At 40.9% G+C, this 26,189-nt stretch overlaps 1 protein-coding gene across 2 annotated transcripts; it reads left to right on the forward strand.

The window, feature by feature from the left end:
- Positions 1-268: 268 nt before the first annotated feature.
- On the forward strand, positions 269-25,486 carry LOC109923539 (nuclear transcription factor Y subunit beta). 2 transcript variants are annotated; one of them, XM_048608007.1, is made up of 7 exons: positions 269-322; positions 13,099-13,192; positions 14,748-14,881; positions 19,432-19,629; positions 20,404-20,488; positions 22,272-22,351; positions 24,950-25,486. In XM_048608007.1, the coding sequence occupies exons 2-7, from the start codon at positions 13,099-13,101 to the stop codon at positions 24,980-24,982; spliced, it is 624 nt and encodes a 207-aa protein (XP_048463964.1). In that variant the 5' UTR covers positions 269-322; the 3' UTR covers positions 24,983-25,486. The 2 variants fall into 2 exon arrangements, with proteins under 2 accessions (XP_048463964.1, XP_048463963.1); XM_048608006.1 differs by having other exon boundaries at positions 278-344.
- Positions 25,487-26,189: the final 703 nt, after the last annotated feature.

Consider the following 26,189-nt stretch of genomic DNA (forward strand, 5'->3'; position numbering starts at 1 on the left):
CACTCCGCCAGCCCTCCCACTGTCTCCTGCCCCCTCACTCACATTCCTACCCTCCACCACCAGACTGCCCACAGCCCCCTCCCTTTCCCTACCCCCACAGCCCCATACCCATACCCAAACCCAAACCCTTCCCTACCCCCACACACCCTTCCCACCCCACCACCAGACTGTTACCCCCAATGCTCGCCCCTCCAACCCCATATGTTTTTCTTGCCAGTTTGTGTACCATTTCTTGTCTATAGCACATTGGTTATAATGTTACCTCTGACCAGGAAAGAATGTTTACAAGTGACTTAAATTTCAAGCTGAGCAGCTGGTGGAAGTAGGTCTCATTGTCAACAGAGGTATCAAGCAATTACTTAATATGCAAAGTGTTTGAGAAATTCGGGTCTGGTAGCATCTGCAGAGAAATAAAGTTAACGTTTCAAATCCAGTGACTACTTTGCAACTGTTAGAGTTATATTGGTCTCAACATTAATTCTTGTTCTTCTCTCCACTGATGCTGCCATACCTGTTGACTTTCTCCAGCACCTAAATGTTTTTGCTTCAGACTTTTAGCATCCAGAGTATTTTGTTTTTAACTACTTAGTTAATGGAAATGACTGTATGAAGACAATTGAACTAGTTAATATTTTATCTGTGCTGCGTTTTCTTGATTGGGTTACTTTTACCTGTTATTCTGCCAGGTTTTGTGTTTGTGCTTGGAAATTCCTGGATGTTTTTATTTGGATTGAATAACTTGTCATAACAGCAGTAAGCAATTTAATTAAAGTGTCAAAAATATTATCTATTCAATTACTGCAAACATATGAAGTGCCTTACAGACAATGACTGACTTTTGGAGTGTGGTCACGGGTGTAACCAGAAAAACTGCACGTAGAGAAACCAATTTGCACTCTGGATTCCAAAAACGTGTTTTTCTGATGCTAGTTTAGGGGTAAATATTTGCTGGGTCACCAGGGAGAATTCCTCTGTTGTTTCTCAAAGTGGCCTTGGGATCTTTTAGATGCATCCAAAGGATAGATGGGGTCTTACTTTAATGTATCCTTTGAAACAAGTCATCTCCAACAGTCCTACAGTACTGTAACCCCTTGTCAGCTTAGATAATGTGCTCAAGACTCTGCTGCAGCTTTTGACAGGTGAGAGCACTATCACTGAGCTCGTTCAGTACAGCGGAAGGCAGAGTGTTTTGAGGAAAATGCAGAATGTGGTGTGCATGTGTCTGAAAACTCAGCTAACATTTTGGTTGCAGATGTATAGAGGGTAGAGATGGAGAAACTGATCTTGCAGTCACTTGTGAATTTTCATTTGCAAATGTATTATGTTACAGGCTAGGTGACAAAGGCACAAATAGGAATTTAAATTTTGCTAGTAGATATTCCATCCTCCCAATGTCCCAAAGAGTATAAATTACTGTTAACATATTCTCGTCTTTATGTGAAGAAGTACTAAACCAGTTTACAATGTCTTGCAGCCAGCAATAATGTGAATATGGAACAAAAACAAAGTTGCTAGAAAAGCCCAACAGGTCTGTCAGCATCTGTGAAGGAAAAAAAAGTTAACGTTTCGGGTCCAGTGACCCTTCCTCAGAGCTCATTCTTTTTTAATAATGTGAATATGGTGGCTAACTGTTGTTTATGGCAAAGATGGTTGAGGAGAAAATGTTGATTGGGATTGTGGGAGATCGATCTCTTGCTGTCTTTAGCTCTGTCTCACCTCCAGTGCCCCGTTCGTTGAATAGACCGATAGGAGCTTTAGCATCTTTCCTAGCTCAGCCGAAAGATAGCTCCAACAACAGCAGCAACTCCCTATTAAATTGAGTGCCAAGAGGAATACTAAAGAATCAGCAGGGAGATAAAAAAAGAGAAGCAAAGAGGAATTAAGAGAAAAGACTAACGGCCAACATAGAAGGACGCTGACCCAAAACGTCAACTTTCCTGCTCCTCTGCTGCTTGGCCTGCTGTGCTCCTCCAGCTCCACACTGTGTTATCACAATTCATTTGTAGGCATATAAATAGCAGAAGATTGGCTAAAGAAAGATTAGGGACCAAAACGGGGACTTACATTTGGAGGCAGGGAACATGGCTGAGGTATTGTATGAATACTTTGCATCTGTCTTTACCAAAGAGGAGGATGCTACCCAGATGCTGGTAGCAGAGTAGGAAGTGTTCAAAATTGACAAGGTCGAAGTGTGGACTGTTGGTACTTAAAGCTGATCAGACACCAGACCAGATGAGATGGATCCAAGGATTTTGAAGGAAGTGAGTGGAAAATGTTAGGACACTGACCTTAATCTTTGTCTGCCCTGGACAGGGGAGGCACCAGATGACTGGAGCATTGCAAACATTACAGCCTTGATCAAGAAAGGGTTTAAGAATAAGCCCAGCGATTGCAGAGCGGTCAGTTTAAGACCATAAGTCAAAGGAACAGGAACATTTGGCCTGTTGAGCCTGCTCTGCTATTCAGTGGGATCATGGCTGATCCAACATTCCTCATGTCCACTTTCCTGCTGTTTCCCCTCCATTATCCTTGATTCCCTGACTGATCTAGAATCCATCTTAGCCTTAAACACAAGGACGAAAGCCCACAGTTCTCTGTAGCAAAGACACTCAACTTGCTGAATGAAGAAATTCCTCCTCATTTCAGTGTTAAAATTGGTGCCCTTTATTCTGACACTATGATGCCCTCTGTCCCTGGACTCTCCCATGAGGGGAAGCATCCTCTCCACATTTACCCTGTAAAGCCCCTTATGAATCCTACGTATTAAAATGAGATCACCTCTCATCCTTCTAAACTCCAGTGAGTCGATTCCCACCCTGCTTAACCTTTGCTCATAAGACGATCCCTCCATACCAGGGATTGTCCTGGTGAACCTTCTCTGAACTGCCTCTGATGAAATGTTGTCTCCCCTTAAACAAGGGGACCAGAACTGCTCTCAGTACTTCAAATGTAGTCTCACCAGCACCTTGTCTAGTTGCAGTAAGACTTCCCTAGTTTTATACTCCAACCCCTTGAAATAAGGGGCAACATTCTATTAGTTTTCCTGATTACCTGCTGCACCTGTGTGCTAGCTTTGTTTCATGCACAAGTACCCTCACATTCCTTTGTTGCTGCTGTGAGCAGCTTTTCTCTGTTAATACAATCATAGACCTAACCTCTTGTTGAATGCCTACTGGAAGTCCAAATATAACATGTAATTCCCCTCTATCCACTCTAGTTGAGACTTCCTCAAAAAAATCTAATAAATTAGTCAGAGATAGTAGGAACTGCTGATGCTGGAGTCTGAGATAACAAGGTGTAGAGCTGGATGAATACAGCAGGCCAGGCAGCATCAGAGGACCAGGAAAGCTAACGTTTTGGGTCTGGACCCTTCTTCAGAAATGGGGGAGGGGGAGGGGAAGGGGACTCAAATAAATAGAGAGAGGGGGAGGCGATGATGGAAGGTGGATAGAGGAGCAGCTAGGTGGAGAGAAGACGGACAGGTCAAGGAGGCAGGGATGAAGCTAGTAAAGGTGAGTGTAGGTAGGGAGCTGGGATGGGGGTTGGTCAGTGAGATAGGAGGAGCGGATAGGTGGGAGAAAAGACAGACAGGTCAAGGAGGTGGGGACGAGCTGGGCTGGTTTTGGGATGTGGTCGGGGGAGGGGAGATTTTGAAGCTTGTGAAGTCCACATTGAGACCATTGGGCTGCAGGGTTCCCAAGTGAAATATGAGGTGCTGTTCCTGCAACCTTTGGGTGGCATCGTTGTGACACTGGAGGAGGTCTAGGATGGACATGTCATCCAAGGAGTGAGAGGGGGAGTTGAAGTGGTTCACAACTGGGAGGTGTAGTCGTTTGTGGTGAACCAAGCGTAGGTGTTCCACAAAGCGGTCTCCAAGCCTCCGCTTGGTTTCCCGATGTAGAGGAGACCACATTGGGAACAGTGGATACAATATACCACATAAGCAGATGTGCAGGTGAACATCTGTTTAATGTGGAAGGTTTTTATGGGGCCTGGGATTGGGGTGAGGGGGGAGGTGTAGGGGCAGGTGTAGCACTTCCTGCGGTTGCAGGGAAAGGTTCCGGGGGTGGTGGGGCTAGTAGGGAGTGTGGAACGGACGAGGGAGTCACAGAGAGAGCGGTCCCTCCGGAACGCAGATAAGGGTGGGGATGGAAAAATGTCCTTGGTAGTGGGGTCAGATTGCAGATTGCAGATGGCGGAAATGTCGGAGGATGATGCGTTGAATCCAGAGGTTGGTGGGGTGATACGTGAGGACGAGGAGAATTCTGTCTTTGTTGTTATTGCGGGGACGGGGTGTGAGGGATGAGTTGTGGGAAATGCAAGAGATGCGGTCAAGGGCATTTTCGACCACTGGAGGGGAAATTGCAGTCCTTGAAAAACGAGGACGTAAATAAATTAGTCAGACATGATTTCCCTTTCATGAAGCCATCTTAACTCTACTTGATTAGATTATGGTTTTCTAAATGTTCTGCTACTACTACTTTAATAATTGATTCCAACAGCTTTCCAACTATAGGTGTTAGCCTAATGAGCTTATGGTTACATGCTTTTTGCCTGCCTGCCTTTTTGAATAGGAGTGTCATGTTAGCAATTTTCCACTCCTCTGGTATTCCTTCAGAATCCACTAATTTTTGGAAAATTGCAACTAATGCATCTTCTAGCTCAGTATCTACGTCTTTTAAGATCCTAGGATGTAAGCAATCAGGGCCAGGAGACTTATCTGCCATTAGCCCCATTAGATTGTCTAGTAAGATACAAAGCCTTTAAAGTTGTTCTATTATTGAGTTTCCCTATACTTTTAAAGTTTCTTGGTACAATATGACCTTCTCACATTCTGAGACTTTTATTTTCTGGTGACAGTCAACCCCATTTTTCTACGCAACTGAACCAAACCTCCCTACTATTTAGTTCAAAGCCCTAGTTATGCAATTTGCCAAGACTTTGGTCCCAACACGATTCAGGTGGAGCTTGTCCCATCAGAACAGTTCCCACCTTCCCCAGTATTGGTGCCAATGTCCTGTGAATTCAAATCCGTTTCTCTCACACCAATGTTTGAGCTGTGTGTTTCCCTCTTTAATCTATTAACCCTGTGCCAATTAGTTTGTGGCTCAGGTAGTAATCTAGAGATTATTATCTTTGGTTCTGCTTGTTCAATTTAGCCCCTAGCTGCTCATATCCCCTCAGCATAATCTCTTTCCTCCTCCAACCTGTCTTGTTGGTACCTACGCAGGCCATGACCACTGGATCTTGCCCCTTCCACACTCTCAGCTGCCCAGATGAGAGATCCTGAACCTGGGCACCAGGCAGGCAACACAGCCTTTGGGACTGTTTCCTGAAACAGTATCCAGGTAACTCTTCACCCTTCCTTGATGTGTCGTAGTGTCTAAAGTTTAGATGCCAGCTTTTCAACCCTGAGCCGGAGCTCCTTGAGCAACCAATACTGCTACACATGTGATCACTCTGAATCATAATGTGATCCACCAGCTCCCAATTCTTGCAAGTAAAACACAGTGCCTGGCCTTGTAGCTCTATTTTATTTACTTAATTTATTTGTTGTCCTCTTGGTCTTTTAGTGTGTAGTCTGTAAATATTTTTTCCTGTTTATCTTCAATCTCGAAGTAATAATCAAATTAGCAGCTGTTACTAACTAAAGAACTTACAGGTTTCTCTCGTTTAGTTAAAACTAGTTTTAGTAAGACCTCCCAATTGTTATATTCCATTCTCTTGGAAATAAAGATCGATACCCTGTTTGCTTTCATTATTACCTGCTGAAGTTGAATGTTAGACTTTTGCAATTTATGCACAAGGATTCCTAAACCCCCTGCTGTAGTTTTTGGTAGTCTTTCTCTATTTAAATAATACTCAACTTCTGTATTTTTCTGCCAAAATGCATAATCTCACATTTCCCCACATTATGGCACGTTTTTGCTGCTGGCTTAACTTGTCTACATCCCTCTGCAGACTCTGAGTCAACCTCACTACTTGCCTTCCCACCTATTTTTGTGTCAACTTGGCGATAGCGCATTCACTTTCCTCGTCCAAGGCATTACTTACAGGTTGCTATCCTGAAAATGTCCCCCTTATTCGATCTCTGCCTTCTGTTGGTCAGTCAATCCTCTATCTATGTTAATATATCACCTCCAACACCATGGACCGTTATCTTGTTAAGTAGCCTAATGTGCGGTTCCTCATCAAACACCTTCTGAATCCTCAGTATTAAGTCCAATTCTGGGAAGTGAGTGATTTTTAAACAAAAGCCTTTTTTGACACAGTGAGTATTTGGGTCTGGAAGTCACTGCTGAAAGTGTGGTTGAGGTAGGTTCAATTGAGGCATTCTGGAGGGAATTGGATGATTATTTGGATAAAAATAATGTGAAAGCATATGGGGGGATAACAGGAGATAGGCACTAGGTAACAATTTGAAGAGCTGGTACAGGCACAATGGCCTAATGGCTTCCTTTGCCATAAGGCTTCTGTGAGTAATACTTCATCAAACTGAGGTAGAATTGATCTATGGTTTGTGACCATTTTACATAAATATAAGACTGGCACTTATAAATCAAACAGGAAACGTGGGGAAATCTGTTTACCCAGGAGACTGGAGAAAATGTGGGGTGGTGGAGGTGACCAGCATAGATGCAAATAAAGGAGGAAGAAATGGAAGGATACATATTTAGGGTGAGCTGAAGAGGGGTGGGTGAAGGTTAATGTAAAGCATGAGCTGGTGTGAGTAACTTGGGCTGAGTGATCTGTTTCTGTGTTGTAAATTGTTGCAGAGAAATGGATCGGATGCACCTGCTTTGTTTTGATAGTTGTAGATGACTGGCAATGCGAACACAGCTGGAGGAGAGTGCCTGGATGTTGTGGCAGCTTCTCTGACAGTTTTAGAAGAGCACAGGAGTCTTGCAATCGTGTTGTTTGAGACACTCCTGCCAAAGAGGCACTTCTGAAGCTTCTACTGTTTATCAGTGTGCTTACTGCACTATGCAAATAATGACTTGTGTTGTCTGCGAGTTATTTTCTAAATTAAAGATTAATTTGCTTAATGTGAATCTGACAAAATGGCATTTATCTTAACAGATGCTCATTTACAAAGTTGAGTTTCCTTTATATCAATGTTTTGAGCTATTGCAAGAATGCACAATTTTCTTTACTGTAATGCCACTGGGGATCATTTGTTGCTATTTTTACTGATTTATATTTTCCTCCTTCAGAATCTATTTAAACTGAGTCTATGCCTTTTCAAGCTCCATGTGCCATCCTGCGTGCGACTGTCATAATGATCTTTGCATAAAGCTCTTATCTCTGTTAGAGGAGTTTTATGGGGTAGAATTGGACAAGTTCCAGTTATTAGGACCTTGACAGCTGAAGGCACAGCCTCCGATACGGGAGCAATTAAAATTGATTTCCTCACAAAACCAGAATGAGGGAACGGCTATCCATCTGTTCTGGGTTGAGGGACTGGAGGGTTTATCAATTAGCAGGGGAGGAGATTAAGGAATTAAGCATGAGGCTGTGGAAGGATTTATTTTAATATCAAAGCATGGTTAAACTGGGCAACAGTGCAGATCATGACAATGAAGGTTAATGGATTTTGCAGGTTTGGACACAAGCAGCAGACTTTTGAATGATGTCGAGTTTTCATAGCATCTTGAAATAGCCGAGTCCAGAGGCAAGTAATGCACTTGAGAGTTGCAGTACCAGATGAGCTCAGACATGGACAGGCTGAGTTAGTGGACTAGAATATGGCAGATGGAATACGATGTGAACAAAGTAAGATTACTTACTTTGATGGAAGGTGTGGAGGTGCAATGTATTGCCCAAAAGTGAGAGATTAAGAAGTGTTAATGTCCACAAGCAGCTAGGTGTTCTTGTTCATCTGTCATGGAAAACTAACATGCAGCAAGCAGTCAGGCAAATGATATATTGGGCTTTATCGCAGGTTTAGTTATCGGAGGTTTAGTTAAGGTGTCTTGCTTCAATTGTTGACAACCTTGTAGAGACTGCATCAGCAGTATTGTGTGTAGTTTTGGTTCTTTACACAAGGAATGAGATGCTCTCCACAGAGAGTGTAGTGGAGACTCGCCAGACTAATTCCTGGGATGGCAGGATTGAATTGAGGAGAAATCTAGAAGACTGGGTATGTAATTTTGTAAAATTCAGAAGAGTGAGAGGTGGTTTTACTGAAAACTACGAAATTCTTAAGGCTAGGCTGGGTGGATCGCAGAAAGGACATCTCCCAACTTGGTGGTGGTGGGGGGGGTGCCGGTGGGGTGGGGTTGCGGGTTTGGGTTTGGTGGATGGCAGTTGGCAGCAGTGAGGAGGAACAGGGGGACACAGCTTCAGAATAAGAGCCCAGCCATTTAGAATTAAAATGAAGATGGGTTTCTTCACTGAGGGCAGTCAGTATTTGAAATTCTGGACTCCAGAGGTTGTAGTGATTCAGCCATTGACAGAGGCTGAAAGGTTTATAGATGCTAATGACGAGAAAGAATTTGGGTATAGCACAGAAAAACAGTGTTGAGGGAGATGATCAGTCGTGCAGAGCAGGCTCACGGGGTTGAATGGTTTTGCTCCTATGTTGCTATGAAGTATCAGAGATGGTGGTGGCTGGGTTATGTGGCAGAAAGATCATTTCTGGGTCAGATATGGCACCCATTTTACAAACAGTCTGATTTGAGCCCTAAACAGATGGTCTTCTAGTTTATCTGTACAGTTTAACTCACTCCAGTTCACAGCAATCAGTGAAAAATAGGCATCTAAAGAGAAAAATGAAAGGTTGGAGCAATTTGAATTTGTAGTTGAAAGACGGATGAAAAAAATTTGAGTAGTGCTTTGGCATAGTAGAAATAAAGGGTAATCGTAAAAAGAAAGTCTAATAAAATGTTCTGACATTTGTATATCCTTCTACAAAACTCATGGCATTGACTGGTTGTGCGATTGGTGGTAAAGCACCAATTAAAATAAAAACTCAGCACTGTAGATGCTGGAGATTGGAAGAGAAACAGAAGGTGGTGGAGAAACTCAGCAGATCTGGCAGAATCTATGGAGAGAGAAACAGTTAGTTATGAGTCCAATATGACTCTTCTTGGAATTGGCAAAACCACAATGCTGTCTGCTGATGTCAAAATCTGCCTACAAAGACCTAACAATCTCTAAAGCATAAATTTTGCCTTGAAGCTGGTACAAAATAATCAAATTGAAGTATTTTCACAGCTTGCAAACAGTAAGAACTAAGCCTTCTCTTTGTTTAAATATTAAAAATCATGAAATATTCATTGGATACCTGCATGGGATTAGGTAAAACTAAAGTATATGAACCTAACATTTGCCTTTTTTAACAATATGTTTTTATAATAGAAAAAAATATAAAATCACACTCGGTGCCAACGTTTTGCAATACGATAAAGATATTCGGCACCCTACCAACCAATTGGAGCGTAAGAAATAGGAGCAGATTACACAATTCAGCCCTTTGAGCCTGCTCCCACACTCAAGTGAGATCATGTCTCATCTACTTCGCTATCCCTTTGTTGTTAATATGTAAAAATCTGTCCACCTCTGTCTTGGGAACACACAACACAACTGATCCTCAGCTGCCTTCTGGGCCAGAGAATTCCAAAGGTTCACCACTATCCTTAACTCAGTCTTAAATAGCCTGTCCCTTATTCTGAGAATCTGGATCTGTCGTTCTCCCCAGGCATCAGTGTTCACCATGTGAAATATTGATTTCAGTCTAAAGTATTTGTAAAAGAACTGGCTGAAGGTTCTCAGGTTTCCACCCCTCCAAACCACCTTAGCCTTTGATTTTTTTTTTCAATATAAACCTTTCAAGCCTCTGCAAGTTGCAGTGTGTCTCAAGGCATGATTTTGTTCCTTCTATGACCGTAAACTGTAGTAGACTAGCATGGTACTCCCTATGCCGTTTCTAAATACGGGGTGCCCCTCATTCAACAAGATACAATGTTTCAAGGAATTTTACAGGGGGAGCAAAATAATTGAAACTCTTATTTGTTCACTAAGGTTCCTTTGATTACAGCCTTGAGGGGAATGTCCACAGAGCCTGTGGAGAAGAGTAGAATCACTAACTGGAACTTCTGGATGTTTGTGTCTTTCTGCACTGCAGGGGTGGACTTTAGAAGCTGTTGTTAGCTTCAGGAAGTAATATTAGTAAATGCTGATGGTGTCACCATCATTCCTACTATGAAATCCATCATCTTGGGGAGGCGATGGCCTAGTGGTATTATCGCTGGACTGTTAATCCAGAGACCCAGATAATGTTCTGGGGACCCGGGTTCAAATCCTGCCACAGCAGATGGTGGAATTTGAGTTCAATAAAATATCTGGAATTAAGATTCTAATAATGATCACGAATCCATTCTCGATTGTTGGAAAAACCCATCTGGTTCACTAATGTCCTTCAGGGAAGGAAGCTGCCATCCTTACCTGGTCTGGCCTACATGTGACTCCAGACCCACAGCAATGTGGTTGACTCTGAACTGCCCTCTGGGCAATTAGGGATGGGCAGTAAATGCTGCCTAGCCAGCGACGCCCTCATCCTGTTAATGAATAAATAAAAACCGTGAGTAGGTCTTTAAAAAATTGTTTATTCAGATGTTATGAAATCCTTCTAGGGCATGTGGGTCTTCACATTGTGCCTTCTGGTCCAGACATAGGAACGCTGACTACACTAAAGAGCCCCTTGAAGCCTGTGTAGGTTAGAAAACAGTTTTACAGCAATCGATGATGCTTGCTATTTGGAAATACGTGATATGCAGCTTCTAATGAGTAATGTGTTAACAGGTTATGGAGAGTGTGCAGGAAAGTGAGGTTGAGGCTGAGATGAGATCAATGATCGTGTTAAATGGGCGAGCAGGCTCGGGGCTAAATGGGCTACTACTGCTTCCAGTGATGTTCTTCCTACTTGTCAACAATTATGATGATCACTGTGAATGGCTACAAATTGTGTAATGACTCAGCTTTTAAGAATAGATTTTTATACTTCGGTTCTAATTGAGTTAATAGGGATAGTTTGTGCTGGATCCCATACAAAGCTTCACAAGCAATTTCCAAGCAAGTGAATTTATACACCTGACAGCAAGCACAGAAGGAAATCCCAAGATTGAGTTCAATACAGTTTAGTTGATGCAGATTTTGATGTTTAACGTGCATATTATTCAACTTTTGTGAATCTTCCTAATTTTCTGGCTTTATTCGGAAGCTGTTCTGAGCAGGACAGGGCACTTTGAAATTTATCTATGTAAAAAATGTATTTTAAAAATCTGGATTCAACACTTAAAATACTAGATGCCATTCATTTTCTTTTGTCTTTTTTTTTAAAAAGAACTTGACCATCACTCTCAACGTAGTCTGACATTTCATCATGGACCTGGGGGGAGTGTTGCATTATCAGAGGTGACATGTTTGAGATGCAACATTAAGCCAAGGCCAGGTTTACATTTTTGTAAAGGAATGTACTCCATCCCATATAACTATGTGAAGTGCAAGTATTGTGGTCAATAGTCACCTTAACCAACACCATCATTAACAGATCAATTGATCCTTTGACTCATTTTCTGTTTCCGGGCCCCTGCTATTTGCAAGTGGCAGCCATTATAAATAACTGCAATTTAAAAACTTGTTTATTGATTGTAAAGTGCTTTGAGTTGTTTCAGATATGATGAAACAGGTAAACGCAAGTGCTTTCTTTCCAATTTATCTATGTAGATTGCTCTCAGATATAAGATCAGCATGAAATTGTGCAACAATTTGCCGCAACTGGTTATCTAGAAGACTTCAGTCACTTTTTTTTCAAATGGACAGTCCTGTTGACTGTCTATCAATAGTTTGTATTTTGATCTTCTGCTACTGTACTTATCTCTGGTATTCTATTGCACCTTTAATGTGTTCTGCAACCGCTTCCAGTCAGTTTTGTATCACTGCCACAACTCTGAAGCAGTCTGTAAAATAAAGAACTGCGGATGCTGGAGATCTGAAACAAAAACAGAAATTACTGGCAAAACTCAGCAGGTCTGGCAGCATCTGTGGGATGAAAGCAGAGTTAATGTTTAGAGTCTGACTCTTCTTCAGAATCTCTAGATCTACTCATTGCTTAAACCGTTAGCGTTCACAACCCTGTATATAGCAATTTGTTTCCAAATCCTTTGTTTATATCAATATTTGTCTGATCAGTTTTCCTGGGTCGGTTAGTGCTTTCTGTCCTGCTTTGCATACGTGCTTATTGCTGTGTAATAACCTCTGTTCCTCCCATCTAAAGCATGCAGTCAGTGTAGATTCAGTTAAAACCAGTTGAATGCTCTTCATTCAGTAAACTTTTATTATAAACTCCACTATAAAATATCTACAACAAACACAAAACACTTCAGCAACTCAACAGATCTGGCAGTATGTTGCTTTTATAAAATATCTACTGTACTTTTGAGTCATTTTTTAAACACGTTCATATTTTGAAAACTAGTTGAGCCGTGCAAATCATATAGCAAAGCCATAAATTTAAACACCTGGTAGAATGACATGACAACACGTCAATTTGTTTCCTGATTTGTATCTTATGCTTAGATTTGCAGCCAAAAGGATATTTTAAGTATATTTATGTATTTGAATTAGGGCTAGCAGAAGTGTTATCTCCACTGACTTAGTCCACATTTCACCAGCCAAGGTCATAAAAATGGATGATCTGGTTGTAATCACATTGCTGATTGTGGGAATTTGCTGTGTGCAAATTGATAATCATGACACTTACTTTATGACAGTGACTGCACTTCAAAATTGCTTCATTGGTTGTAAAGCATTGAGATCTACAGGTATTGTGGAAAGTGCTATATAAATACAAGTCTTTCTATTAACAAACTTACTCTACTTGACTCTAACTGTCATTAACGGTTCATATTTTGTGTTGTTCTAGATTATAACGGTGAGTTGTGTTGTATAAATAAGAAGTACATGGATACAATGCTATTGCACAAATAAACCAGATCAGATATTTGGTTTCATGCAAAAGCCTGAATTTATTTTATGAACTGACCTCAAAAACAGCTTGGTTTAACTGTTTCTGACTCGCAATTCTCAATTTTTCAGATGGATGGTGACAGTTCCACGACAGATGCTTCACAGTTAGGAATTGCGGGTGACTACATTAGTGGAAGTCACTATGTGTTACAGTCTCATGAAGGTATGGGTTGGTGTTTTGTCACTGCATAAAGATGCATTGGAAACACTTGCATGGGTTCTTCTCCCTAGAATTGATCTTGTAGCGTCAGCATTCTGCAGGGACCATTCCCTCTGTGACACCCTGGTTCACTCCTCCATCATGTCTTTCATTTCCTCACCCTCTACCTCTACCCTCCCACAGTGCAACTTCCCACATAATCAGAAGTTATAACACGTGCCCTTTCACCTCCCCATTCCTCAGTGTTAGCCTTGAAGCTTGATTCACTGGAGTGGGACGTGAGCCCACAATCTGCTGACTCGGAGGCAAGAGTGCTCAGATTAAGGTGAAGGTTTGTGATCTGTTACTGTTAGTTACACAGATGCCATCGCAGTGACAGCCAGTGCACAGGAAATGGCTTCTGTTTAAAGTCATGCAAAATATAAAGTCAAGGTTAGTTTACTGCCGGGGGTGTACTGTTTATATATCTATGAGAGACCGAATGTTTATGAACTGCATGTTGAACTGCAGATTCGAGAGCCAGATCGACTGAACATTTTGAGGAGGAAATTACCATGTGCCCAGTGAGTTAATCACAGGTGGTTAAGATGTTTTTTTAAGTGCCCAGCAAAGAGACTGTGATCGAAACTTCCCTGTCCAATGAATGTAGTAAGTTCTAAGTAACATTAGTTTTGGAAGACTTCATTCAGTCAAAGAGTTACAAGTCTGGAATTCAAAAATAATCCCAGTGAATCCCTTGGAACTGTAGTAAACCGGTCCTGAAGGGCAGCAAAAAGATGTACTAATCTTGAGAGAATGCATTTTCAAAGGAATGGTTGTGTTAGAGTAGATGCCTTTTGAGTTTTAATGGCATCAAACTAGAGCTTAAATGTTAACCATCTGGTACAGTGAGATGAACAAAGGCTTGTACACCGATCAAATGTGTGGAAGGAATATTGAGGTCTTAGAGAGGCTGCAGAGGAGATTCACTTGAATTATTACCAGGGATGAATGAACACTGGTTTTGTGCAGCAGTTAAAGAAATTGGGATTGTCTCCTTTGAACAGAGAAGGTTAAGGGGAGAGATCAAGGTTTACAGGGAGAAAGCAAGAGAATGGGATTGAAGAATTTATCAGCCATGATTGAATGGCGGAGCAGACTCGATGGGCCAAATGGCCTAATTTCTGTTCCTATGTCTTATTTAAATTGGGGTGATCACACTTAAGGAGGTTGTTTGAATAGCTTGGGAAAAAACTGTGTATCTGTTGACAAGTCAGGCCACTGACATCCGATTTAAAATAATTGGCAAGAGAACCAGAGGGGATGTGAGAATTTTTGACGCAGTAACATTTTGATCCAGCTGAAAGGCCAGTGCTAGTAGTTTCAACAGAATCTTTCAAAATGGAGCAGGTTATGTAAGAGACAGAAGCTATTTCAGAATAATAGGAAACAGCAGTGGAGTGGAGCTAATTGGACAGCTCATTTAAGGATACATTGGGCTTTTTGACTCAGTTTCCAGCAAACTTTCTGGTACCTGTTTTGTTTTTGGGGAATTCCGTAATAATCTGTTCTGTTGCAGGAGATGCTGATGAGGGGCTTGGTGACCATGATGACACAAATGGCTCCAAAGAGTCCTACAGGGAACAAGACATCTATCTTCCGATTGCCAATGTCGCTCGGATAATGAAATCAGCTGTACCTGCAACAGGGAAGGTAGTGCATAACTTTATTGCTTGATGTTAAAACTCTATAGCAAGCCCTTCCAGTAAACGTCCTACTTATTTCCTGTTGCTCTTGTTTGGGTCAAAGTAAAACGGTTGTAAACCTAAATAGACTTAAAATTAACTGCAATGAAAATAGCAAGAATGGTCCAGTTAATGCTTTTTATTGTGTAGCAGAATACTTCTATTAGAGCAAAACATTGTATCCTCAATCTTGCTGTGAACAATACTGTGGAAGGTCATAACTGGCATGTCACAGGATCATTTTGAGATAAGTAAAAATGCTGAGGATTAAAGTTTTGATGAGTGAGATTTCAACCAGAATATTTCTAATGGAGCAGATTATATGCGAAGTACGTCTGGGACATTTCTGACACAACCAACAAGTTAATTCTTGTTTCAATGGTAATTTTCAAATTAAATTAATGCCCTTTGTCATTTGTCAGTAAATCCTAATAGAGAGCATTTGATATATTCTGAGAGTAAAAGCAGTTGAATATAAATGCAAATTGTTCAGAAGCGATTTTCATACAGGGAATAAAAGCACAGTTACTTTCAGGTTTCCATGGATCTATCTCAGGCACACTCCTTCCTTTCTCATCTGTCATGAGTCAGGGACAGCATTGCATCAAAGGAAAAACATAGAATGTGGTGAAGATGAGTGGGAAGCCAGAGAGTTAGGAAACCTTTTAAAAACCAGCAGAGGGAGAAGATGAAATATGAGAGTAAGCTAGCTAGTGTAAAAGAAGATTTCAAGTTTTTTTTCAAAAATATATAAACACGAGAGAGGCAAGAGTGGATTTTGGACTGCTGGAAAGTGAGGCTGGAGAAGTAGTAATGAGGATCAAAGAAATGTCGGAGAAACTGAATAGGTACTTTGCAGTGGCCTTCACACCAGCATCCCAGAACTCCAAGAGTCAGGGGCAGAGGTGAGCGTAGTGGCCATCACTAAGAAGGTGACGAGGAAGCTGAAAGTTCTAAACGTGGATAACTCACCTGGATCAGGTGGACTACACCCCACGGTTCTGAAAGAGACAGCTGAAGGGATTGTAGAGGCATTGGTGTTTTTTCAGGAATCGCTGGAGTCAGGGAAGGTACCAGAGGACTGGCAAATGACTAAAGTAACCTCCCTGTTCAGGAAGGGAGGCAGAAGATGGGAAACTCTTGACAAGTTGGTCTGACCTTAGCCATTGGTAAGATTTTAGAGTCCACTATTAAGAATGACATTGTGGAATACTTGGAAGTACATGGCAAAATAGGGCTGAATCAGTGTGGCTTTGTCAACGAATAGGACAGTACACTTTGGTAGGAAGACAGGTGTAGATATTTTCTAAATGGGGAAAGGCTTCAAAAATCTGAAGCGTGAAGGGTCTTGGTGTCCTACTTCGGGATTCTGTTAAGGCTAACATGCGGCTTCAGTTAGCAAGGCAAATGCAGTGTCAGCATTCATTTTTTGAGGGTTAGAATACAAGAGCAGGGATGTACTTCTAAGGCCATATAAGGCTATGGTCAGATGCATTTGGAATACTGAGTAGTTTTGAATCCTGAAACCAAGGAGGATATGCTGACCTTGTAGGGGGTCCAGAGGAGGTTTACAAGAATGATCCTGAGGATGAAGGGCTTATTATGAGGAGTGGTTGAAGAGTTGGGGACTGTATTCAGTTTAGAAGAATGAGGGGAAGGAATCTGATTGAAACGTACAGAATACTGAGTGGCCTGGATAGATTGGATATGAAGATGTTTCTGTTAGTAGGAGAGACTAGGACCCTTTAGAGCTGAGATGAGGAGGAATTGCTTTAGCTAGAGGATGGTTAATCTATGGAACTCACTGCCTCAGAAGTCATTGAGTGTATTTAAGACAGAGATAGGTTCTTGATTAGTAAGAGGGTCAGCGGTTTTAGGGAGATAAATATCAGATGTGGCAAAGCAGACTCTGGGCCAAATGGCCTAATTCTGCACCTATATCTGTGGTCTTATGGACATCTACCTACTGCTCACTGATATTTTTTGATAGCCAATTTTCACATGGATGTTGACGACCTCCAGCTGTTGTCCTGTTTCTGCTCCCTCACCCTGCCCCAGATTATCTTTGTGAAGTCAGATTTATTTGACATCTTGGAAAGATCACAAATACCTTAAGCTTAATGCCCTAAAGACCAAAGTCTGTCATTCATTCCAAATTTTGTGCAAGTGAATCCTTCTCGTTCCCGATTTCTAGTGACTATCTCAGACATTGTAACTGTGATATCCCATGCATCCTCGCGAATCTCTTCAGCCCACAGATTCTCAATGAAATAGAGCTTCCCTACATCGTTTGCTTAACATTATATAGGAACATAATTAGGAGCAGGAGCAGGCTGTTCAGCCCTTTGAACCTGTCCCATCATCTAGCATGATCACAGCTGATCGTATCCTGGTCTCAAATCCACTTACCCACCTGCTCCCCAAAACCCTTTATCTTGTTTTTCATCACAAACATATCTATTTCTTTTCAATTTTGATTCTATTTGGGGCAGTGATTTCCACAGATTCAAGTTGTTTCTCCCCATCTTAGTTACAAATGTACCTCCTCTCACTCTATATCTGCGACTTCGTGTTCAAGGCAGCCCCACAAGGGCGTACATCTGTTCAATGTCAACCTTGATTAATCCCCTTTAGCATTTCATATATCTCAATCAGATTCCCCTCATTCTTCTGAAATCCAGTGAGTCCAGGCCCAAGCTATTCAACTGCTCCTTGTACAACAGCCCTTTCATTCCTGGAATCAACCTGGTGAACCTCCTCTGAACTGTCTCCAGTGCCACCACATCCTTCAAGTGAGGAGACCAAACGGGACACAATATTCCAGATGTCGCCTCACCAATGTCTTATGTAATTGTAACGACACTTCTTTACTTTTATAATGCAATTCTTTTGCAATAAATGCCAGGATTCCATTTGCCTTTCTTATTTTTATGTTGTACCTGCAGACCCATTTTCTGTGATTCAAACACAAAAACGCCCAGATCCCTCTGCACTGATATACTTTAAATCAGTTTCCAATTTAAATAATAATTTGCCCTTTTATTTTTCCTTCAACCCGCTTAATTTCAACATGAGTCTCATTGTACAAACATTTCCCTACACTACATTCATTGCTAATCACCTAACTTCTTTCAGGTCCTCCTCGTTGTCACGTTTAGATTCTACTTTGGTCTCTCCTGCCACTGCCATCTCGTGCGTAAGCGTTACCTAAAACAGTCCATTTCTTTAATTCTAGCCTGCAACTGCATCTCCTTCTCCTGCCTTTGTCCCAGTTGTTGGTAGCAGTTCCTTCAGTGATCAAAACGCATTCTCTGGTGTTCCTTCCTTAAACATCCCCTTTTCAAAAATTTCCAACAAGCTTCCCATCATCCGTCCTAGCCTCTTCCTTCCTGATTTGGAGTTTGATTTCCTTCTGATTTGTGGAGCACTGTGGGACATTCTTGATGTTAAAAGTGTAACATAAACCCCAGTGGTTACAAAATGAAGTACACCATCAGTGAAACAAATGATATTGTTGCTTTGGAAATTCCATGGACTCTGTCTATAATGGGTCAGTTTCATTATTTTTCATATATTTTTACATTCAAAAATAATCATCCCAGTCACTTTGAAGGGGCACCTCTTGACGAACCATGAACTGTGCAAGAATTAATTGTGCTAGTTAGATTGATGTGGGATCTTTGTCTGTAACAATAATAGAAGCTAATAAGTTCGTTTAACCTTGGGGTTAGTTTGTTGATGAGTTGAAGTAACAATTCTCCCTTGCAGGCACCTGTGCTGACATTGGATAACTTTCCTGACTGGGATTTTATCATTGCATTTATGTGACAACAGAATGATCCAAATGCAATTAAGCATTTTTGAAATACAGTCATTATTACTATAGGCAAACCTCAGGAGATAATTTGTACACAGCAAGATCCCATGAAGAACTGCATTCTGTTCTGTTACCCTGATGTACTTGTGTCAGGTATAATTTGCTTGAATAGCATACCAAACAATACTTTTCACTGTCTTGGTACATGTGACAATGATAAATCGAACTAAATCAAATGAATGAGCGGATTGTTGATTTCCAATCCTGTAAATAAAGGGCTAAATGTAGGCCGAGATGTCAGGAGAATTCTCTGTCTCTGAAAACTTTTGTGGTAAGTTTGCTTGAATAGGGAGTGGAGTCTCAATTTGACATCTCCAACAATCCCATGATGTTGAATTATGTTTTGAACACAAGGGGAAATTGTTTGCTCTGAAACAGAAAAGAATATTCTTTGGGCTTAAGTTATTTAGTAACTTATACTTTCAATTGTCATTCATTACAAAGAAAGCACTTACTCTTTTTTGCACATCCTCCAGTCCAGTTCAAAGCTCTTCAAGACCAAAACTTCCTGTGAAGTTGCTCTTGAGGTGATCACTTCCTGTGCTTGACTGGATAGTACATTAGATGACATTCTATAAAACCATGATGTGAAGTTGCAGTGTCTCTGTCTCTCAATATTCCTAACAGTTGTCTTTCATTAGATTGCTAAAGATGCTAAAGAATGCGTTCAAGAGTGCGTGAGTGAGTTTATCAGTTTTATAACATCTGAGGCTAGTGAGCGATGTCACCAAGAGAAACGCAAAACCATCAACGGCGAAGACATCCTTTTTGCCATGTCCACATTGGGCTTCGATAGTTACGTGGAACCATTAAAACTTTACCTGCAAAAGTTCAGAGAGGTGAAACTGTTTTCACTTTTACATTACAAAAAAAAAGTATTTAAGTGGCAGTGTCCATTGTTTGCTGGTAAATAATTAGCTCCTCTGTATTTGATTTCTGGGAAAGCAGGCTACCACGCTCTTGGAGTGTTTTTGCCATCAGCCTACCGTAGAAAAATATGGTTCCTTCTGATTTTAGCACCGCAGTGGTGAGCTGCTTGTTCTAAACTGTCGTGATCAACACTGAAGTGAAGAGCTGTGTGGGGAAACGTAAACATGGGCTCATGGTCCTTCAGTTCATCACTGTGGCACGTTACCAACTTAACATGTCTGAAAATTTTTAAATTCCTATCCTCATTTTCAGTCGTGGCCTCTCTCCTCTCAGATCTCGACACTCCTCCAATCTGGGCCTCTTTTGCGTTGCCCAGTTATAATCGTTCCACCATTGGCAGCTATGCCTTCAGCTGTCTGGGTCTTGGTGTTCTAGGTTTTGCTGCTTAAACCTCTGCTTTTCCCTTCTCCTTCAAGGAGGCCCTGAAAACGGGAATTCTGTGACCAAGCTTTGGGGTCACCTGTCCTAATCCGTCTTTCCCTGGATCAGTGTTGAATGTTGTTGGGTATCACTCCTGTGAAGGACCTTGCGACATTTTAACCACATTAAAGATGCTATATAAATGCAAGTTGTTGTGAAGAGAGTACTAAACCCTTGCTAGCATATGTTTTAAAAAGTAAACCTTTTTTTTCAATCGCGTTTTTTCATTTAAATAAAAATTAAAACTGAATTGAATTGTGCAGGCAATGAAGGGGGAGAAAGGATTAAACACATCAACAGGTGGAGGCACAGATAGTCTTGGCGAGGAGCTCACAGAAGAAACTTTCTGTAAGTGCTGCATTTGACCATTGAGTTCTTTTTATTAAAACAAACTTATTCTAGACGAGCTATTGGAACAAGAAGGAACTGGAATAAATTATTTCTTCAAACAAAGAGTGGTTGCTTCAGAAGACCGCCTTAATGACAAAGTACTGTCACAGTCTTTCTCTCTCGCCCATTTGTCTACAGTGTGTTGCTATCATTCAACTTGCATTATACAGTAGCTTTAACAGAAGTATTTCGCAGATGTGTGATGAAAGGCTAAGCCTGAGTCAAAAAGAGTTGAGCATTTGAAGGAGAACACAAAGTTTTGCTGTAAACAATGCAAGTTTTGAGAAGCAGTGTTGGAGAGATTGAGGGGCTTGCAGAGAGTGGGACCCAGACAAATGAAGGCACAACTGATAGTCCTGGAGCATGAGGGCAGGTTTGACAAGATTGTGCATTCATCTGGTGAGGGAAACAATTATTTCTCCGAAATTGATTTTGAAAGCTGTATTCTTCTTAGTGGAGATTTTCTGCAGATGCAGACCATGTTGGATCTGAGGATCAGGACTCCCACATGTTCTTCCTTAACATTCCTTGAAGTAATGATAGCTCGATTTACCAGGGCATGTTTCCATTACTGATGTACAGTAATGAGGATAGTGATTGGCTTTAAAACTGTTGGAAAATTTGTAAACTGGTTCTGGACTTATTTTTGCCCTTTACAGCACCATCTCTTGTTTTACTTAATCATGAAATGATTTCAGCATAGAAATTGGCCCTTCAGCCCATCATGACTGAACTGGCTTTTTGCAAGAACAACTCAGTCGGTCCCAGTCTTTCACTTTTCCCCATCACCTCCATTTTTCTCTCCCACTAGGTAATTATTGCCATGTCCTTTAGAAAGCCATGGTTGAATCTGCCACAACTGCAGGCTCAAGCAGTGCACCCCAGAACTAACCACGAGCTGCTTATAAAGCATGTTCCTTTTCTTTTACCAGTCTCCTTTAAATCTGTGGCCTCTGGTTCTCGATCCTTCCAGCAACGGTTCCAACATTTTCTCCATATCTCCACTGTCCAGAACCTTCATTTCAAACAGCTCCTTCGGATTACCCCTCCGTCTCCTCTCCCTGAAGAGCAACAACTACATTCTATCCTTGTACATTCCTCGTCCATTAAATTTTCAATCAAAGAAAGGGGGATGTGAAATTAGTGAAGTACTGTTGCAGTACCATGCTACTGAAAATACCTTGCTTTCAATTCCTGATTCCAAACTGCAGTTGATTTTAAGCATGAGATGGTGGTGAAATATGATGGGATGTGGTTCATGCACGAGCTAAATGACTGGCATAGATTACTTGGGGCAAATGACTAGTTTCTTTGCTGTAAACCCTGTGTTATATGATGTTTCTGACCTGAAGAGCATGTTCCACTGAACATTAAAAAATCCCAAAGTCTCTCTCTTGTGGTTATAGTTTCTTAGAAAAATTTTTCTGAAATTTTGTTTTATGGTTTCTTAGACAATTTTATTTACATCTTTTGTTTTATAGTTTCCTAGAATATTTTATCTTACATCTTTGTTTTAGTTTTAGAAAATTTTATTTAAATTTTTGTTTCCTAAAGGTCTCTAAATATTCTAAAACACCTGCTCGGTTTCAGTCACGTAGCCTCTAATTGAAAGGGCTTCTGAACTTCAGAATATAAATTCGGGGAGAGAATTGCTTGATCTAGTGAGCGTTTTTGTTTAATGCACAATATTAATTTCAGTTTGTTTGCTGCTTAAAAAAAATTTCTTATTGCCATCCAACAGCTAATCAGTTGACAACAGGATTAATCACTACAGATGGCCCACCACAAAACGTCATGGTTTATACCACATCTTATCAACAGGTGAGTGCTGGAACTTATTTTAATACAGCAGTAATGGTTATTTCTAGTTTACAATATTGTTCCTCATTTCTTATCGGTGGGATTTATTCTCTTTAATGGCAGGAATTGCATCATGGAATCATCCAGTACAAAAGGCAGCCATTCGGCCCATTGTATCTGCACTGGCTCTCTGAAATAGTGACCAGTCAGTCCCACTCCCCTTCTCTTTCCCCAGCGAGGACTTGAATTTCTGTAGTGCCTTTCACCAGTTTGACATTGCCAAAAGACTTACCAGCAACGATACACTCTTGAAATAAAGTTACAGTTGTAAAAAATGCAGCAGCCTGTTTACACACAGCAAGGTGATAGTGACCAGTTGATGTTTTTAATGAAGTTGGTTGAGTGATGGAGTTTGGCCAGGACTCTAGAGAGCAATCTACTGCTCGTTGATTTAGTGTGACGTCCTCACATTAACATGTCTTTTAAAGGAATCTTATCTGACAGTACTGCACTGGATGTGTCAGCCTAGATAATGTGCAGAGGCCTCTGGTGTGGGACTTGAACCCACAATCTTCTGATTCTGAAGTGAAAATGCTACCCATCGAACCACCCTGTACTTTTTTCTTTAAGTATATAAATGTAAGTTTTAAAGTAAATGTAGTTTGTGGTTTGATAGCAAACTACACAACCTATGAAGGTTGAAATTCCAGAATGAGGGATAATAATTAAGGATACAGGGTAGGCCTATTAGGACTGAAATGAGGAGAAATTTCTTCATCCGGAGAGTGGTGAACCTGGGAGTTCTTTGCCACAGAAAGTGGTTGAAGCCAAAACATTGAATGTTTTCAAGGAGGTGATAGATATCGTTTTTAGAACTAAAGAAATCAAAGGGTACGGGAGAGCAGGAACGGGGGACTGAGTTGGATGATGATCCAAGATCATATTGAATGATAGAGGGTTCATAGAGCTGAATGGCTTACTCCTATTTCTATTTTCTGTGTAGAGTTATTGATGCAATTACAATTAAAAAGTAGTTTGTGTGATCTATATGCACCCACTAGCTAATTGGGTAGGGTGGGCAGTAAATGCAATTTGTGGTTTGATCGAAAGCTACACAAACAGTGAAAGTTGCAGGTTCAGGGTCAGGTCTGTGCTGTACTCTGTCTTTGCAGGATGGGTGGACAGTGGTGGTGGTGGTGAGTTGCTTTATTGTAATATCCCTGTTCAGGGATGAGTCTGGATCTTCAGGGGCAGTGTCTGGAAGCATGAAGTCTTCATGAAATGCAGTAGCAACTTCATAATTAAACCCTATAATTACAAAATGTTGATTTTGGAGTAGATCTGTAGCTCGGGTTGTGGGTGTTGAGGTTGGTTGGCTCGCTGAGCTGGTTTGTTGTTCCGCAGACGTTTCGTTACCGTGCTTGGTAACACCCTCAGTGCAGCCGCTGATGAAGCGTCGGTGTGTTTTCCCGCCTGGTTTTTAAAATCTGGGGTCCGTTGTGATGGATTGCCTCACTTCCGGGTTTCCTCCGTAGTGGAATGTATATGGGGTCGAATTCAATGTGTTTATTAATAGCCTGCTTCGTGGAGTGCCATGCTTCCAGGAATTCTCGTGCTTGTCTCTGCCTAGCCTGTCCCAGGATCTTGGTGTTGTCCCAGTCGAAGTCATGGTTCGATGTTGAGGTTGGAGATTAATTGAGAGAGATTTTTGTAAGGGAAGGTATTGAGGGATATGATGCTGGGGCAGGTTAATGGAACAGAGGTACAGATGAGCTGTGATCTAATTGAATATTGGATGTTAGTTAAAATTAAATTTCTCCCTTTGTTCTCATCATGATTTTGAAGAAATTCAGGATGTATTCAGTTGTTTTTTTTTCAAAATCTGATGTTTCATGACCATCGTTGTTGTTAGAAATCGATGTCTCTTCCACTACAGATGGTGTTTGAAAAGGTGAGAATATGGAGTGTAAAGACAAAAGACAGGTCAATGTTTCTTTCGTGGAGGAATCTAAAGGAAGTTTACACGTTAGTCCTGTGTGTGCTGATCCATGTTGGCTGTCAGTGAAGCAATTTTAAAATCCTCAGCATTGCTTTCAAATCCATCCAGGATCTTGCCCCTCCCCGGAGGGGGGGAGGAGTTTCCTGTGGTCTCTCGATCCGCTGAGATACCGTTGCTCCCCTAATCTTGACCTCATGAGCGTCACTGATTTTAATCGCTGCATTGTTAATGTCATTAACTACCACCACCCCCTGCAACAACACTCTGTGATTTCTGCATCTCTTTAAAAAAAAATTATTCAAGCCTACACCTTGACAAAACACTTTGATGTCTCCCCTAATTGTTTCTTAAGTGACTCATTGTCAAATATTGTTGAAGCACCTTGTGTTTTGTTAGGTTAAAGGCACTATATAAATGTAAGTTATTGTCTGACCCACTGTGTTTCTCCACATTTTTGATATAGATTTCAGCTTTCTGGGCACTGTTTGCTTTATGTTTACTCTGTTTCAATTCAGTTCAGTTCTACAATTGTTCTTTTTAAGAATTTTCATTTTAAAAATGAGCTGTTTGAAATTCTGCGTACTTATTCTGAACTGACTCCTTCTCTTTGGTTCTGGCAGATTTCAGGTGTACAGCCCATACAGTTCTCCTGATGGCAACCACTGATGACTTAGAAACATATCGATCCCCACAATAACAAGATAATTGGCTGAAAGAAAGATAAAAGAATTGGCAAGGATGAGAGCAAGAATGGCTGATTGACCTGAAGAGGATGATCTCTCGCTGCTCTTGTATTATATTCTTCTGAATAGTTGTAGATGCTTTGACAGGTTCGTGGGGTGTGACCAAGAAATCCAGTTTCTGACCCCACCTGAAGGATCATTTCTTATTTACCAGTTTTAAAAAACTGAATCTTTATAATGTATCACAGTTACAAAGTACTTTTGTTTTGTACAAGAGTTGTTGGGTTTTGTGTGGATACATGCAGGAAGCTGATGTCTTTGGCTGCTGTGTCTGATTTATTACTGTCAGAACTTACTGGGCAGTATCTTATTTTCATATTGAATCATGTTGCTCCTTTTGTAATTCAGATAAGTAATTTCACTAGATGTACCCTTTTAATAAAACAGGTGTATAATAAATTGTTTTTGAGAGTACAGAAGCTGGTGTTTCTCTCCCACTGCACCATTCATTAACAATTCACAAGTTGGAGATCTCACTATGTAATTAGTTTGCTCAGCACAATTTGATGTGAATTGCTCACCCCTTCCCTTCCAAATAAAACTTGCTATCTAGTGTCGATTTACAATACTGCATTTGCAGATTTGTTCTGAGTGCAGAAAATTCAAAACATAATTTGTGGCTGGTGAAGGAAGTTATGGATTATATAAGATTAAATAGCCTTATAAAATGGACTGAAATGGTAATTGGGAAGCTTTTAGACTACAACTAAGGACCAAGAAACTGTTAAGGAAGAATAGAATATGAATGCAATTTAGCAAAAACATGGACTATAAAATGCAGATAAAAAGAAATGTAAAATGTTTCTGTTTAAAAAAAAGAAAACTTTTGACTAAGATGAATGCTGTAAGCCAGCGGGCTGTGGAGGCTTTTTTTTTTTTGAGGTTGATACATTTTTGTGTTTGGTGAGGTGGTCGGTATCACTTCTGGTTTTGTTTTTCAGTGGTTTGTATACTGGAACTCCAGGCCTCCAGGAATTCCCTGGCATGTCTCTGTTTGGCTTGTGCTATTATGGATGTGTTGTCTCAGTTGAATTCGTGACCTTCTTTGTCCGTGTGTGTTGAGATCAGTGAGAATTTGCCATGTCTCTTGGTAGCTAATGGGTGTTCGTGTACCCTT

This window comes from Rhincodon typus, chromosome 18, assembly GCF_021869965.1.
Source record: "Rhincodon typus isolate 14 chromosome 18, sRhiTyp1.1, whole genome shotgun sequence".
Taxonomy (NCBI): Eukaryota; Metazoa; Chordata; class Chondrichthyes; order Orectolobiformes; family Rhincodontidae; genus Rhincodon; species Rhincodon typus.

Excerpts from the sequence above, each read along its gene's own strand:
- LOC109923539 (XM_048608007.1), top strand. The coding sequence starts at position 13,099 with ATGGATGGTGACAGTTCCACGACAGATGCTTCACAGTTAGGAATTGCG. Across the intron at positions 14,882-19,431 it reads CTGTACCTGCAACAGGGAAG|ATTGCTAAAGATGCTAAAGA; the intron begins GTAGTGCATAAC and ends GTCTTTCATTAG. Across the intron at positions 19,630-20,403 it reads ACCTGCAAAAGTTCAGAGAG|GCAATGAAGGGGGAGAAAGG; the intron begins GTGAAACTGTTT and ends TGAATTGTGCAG.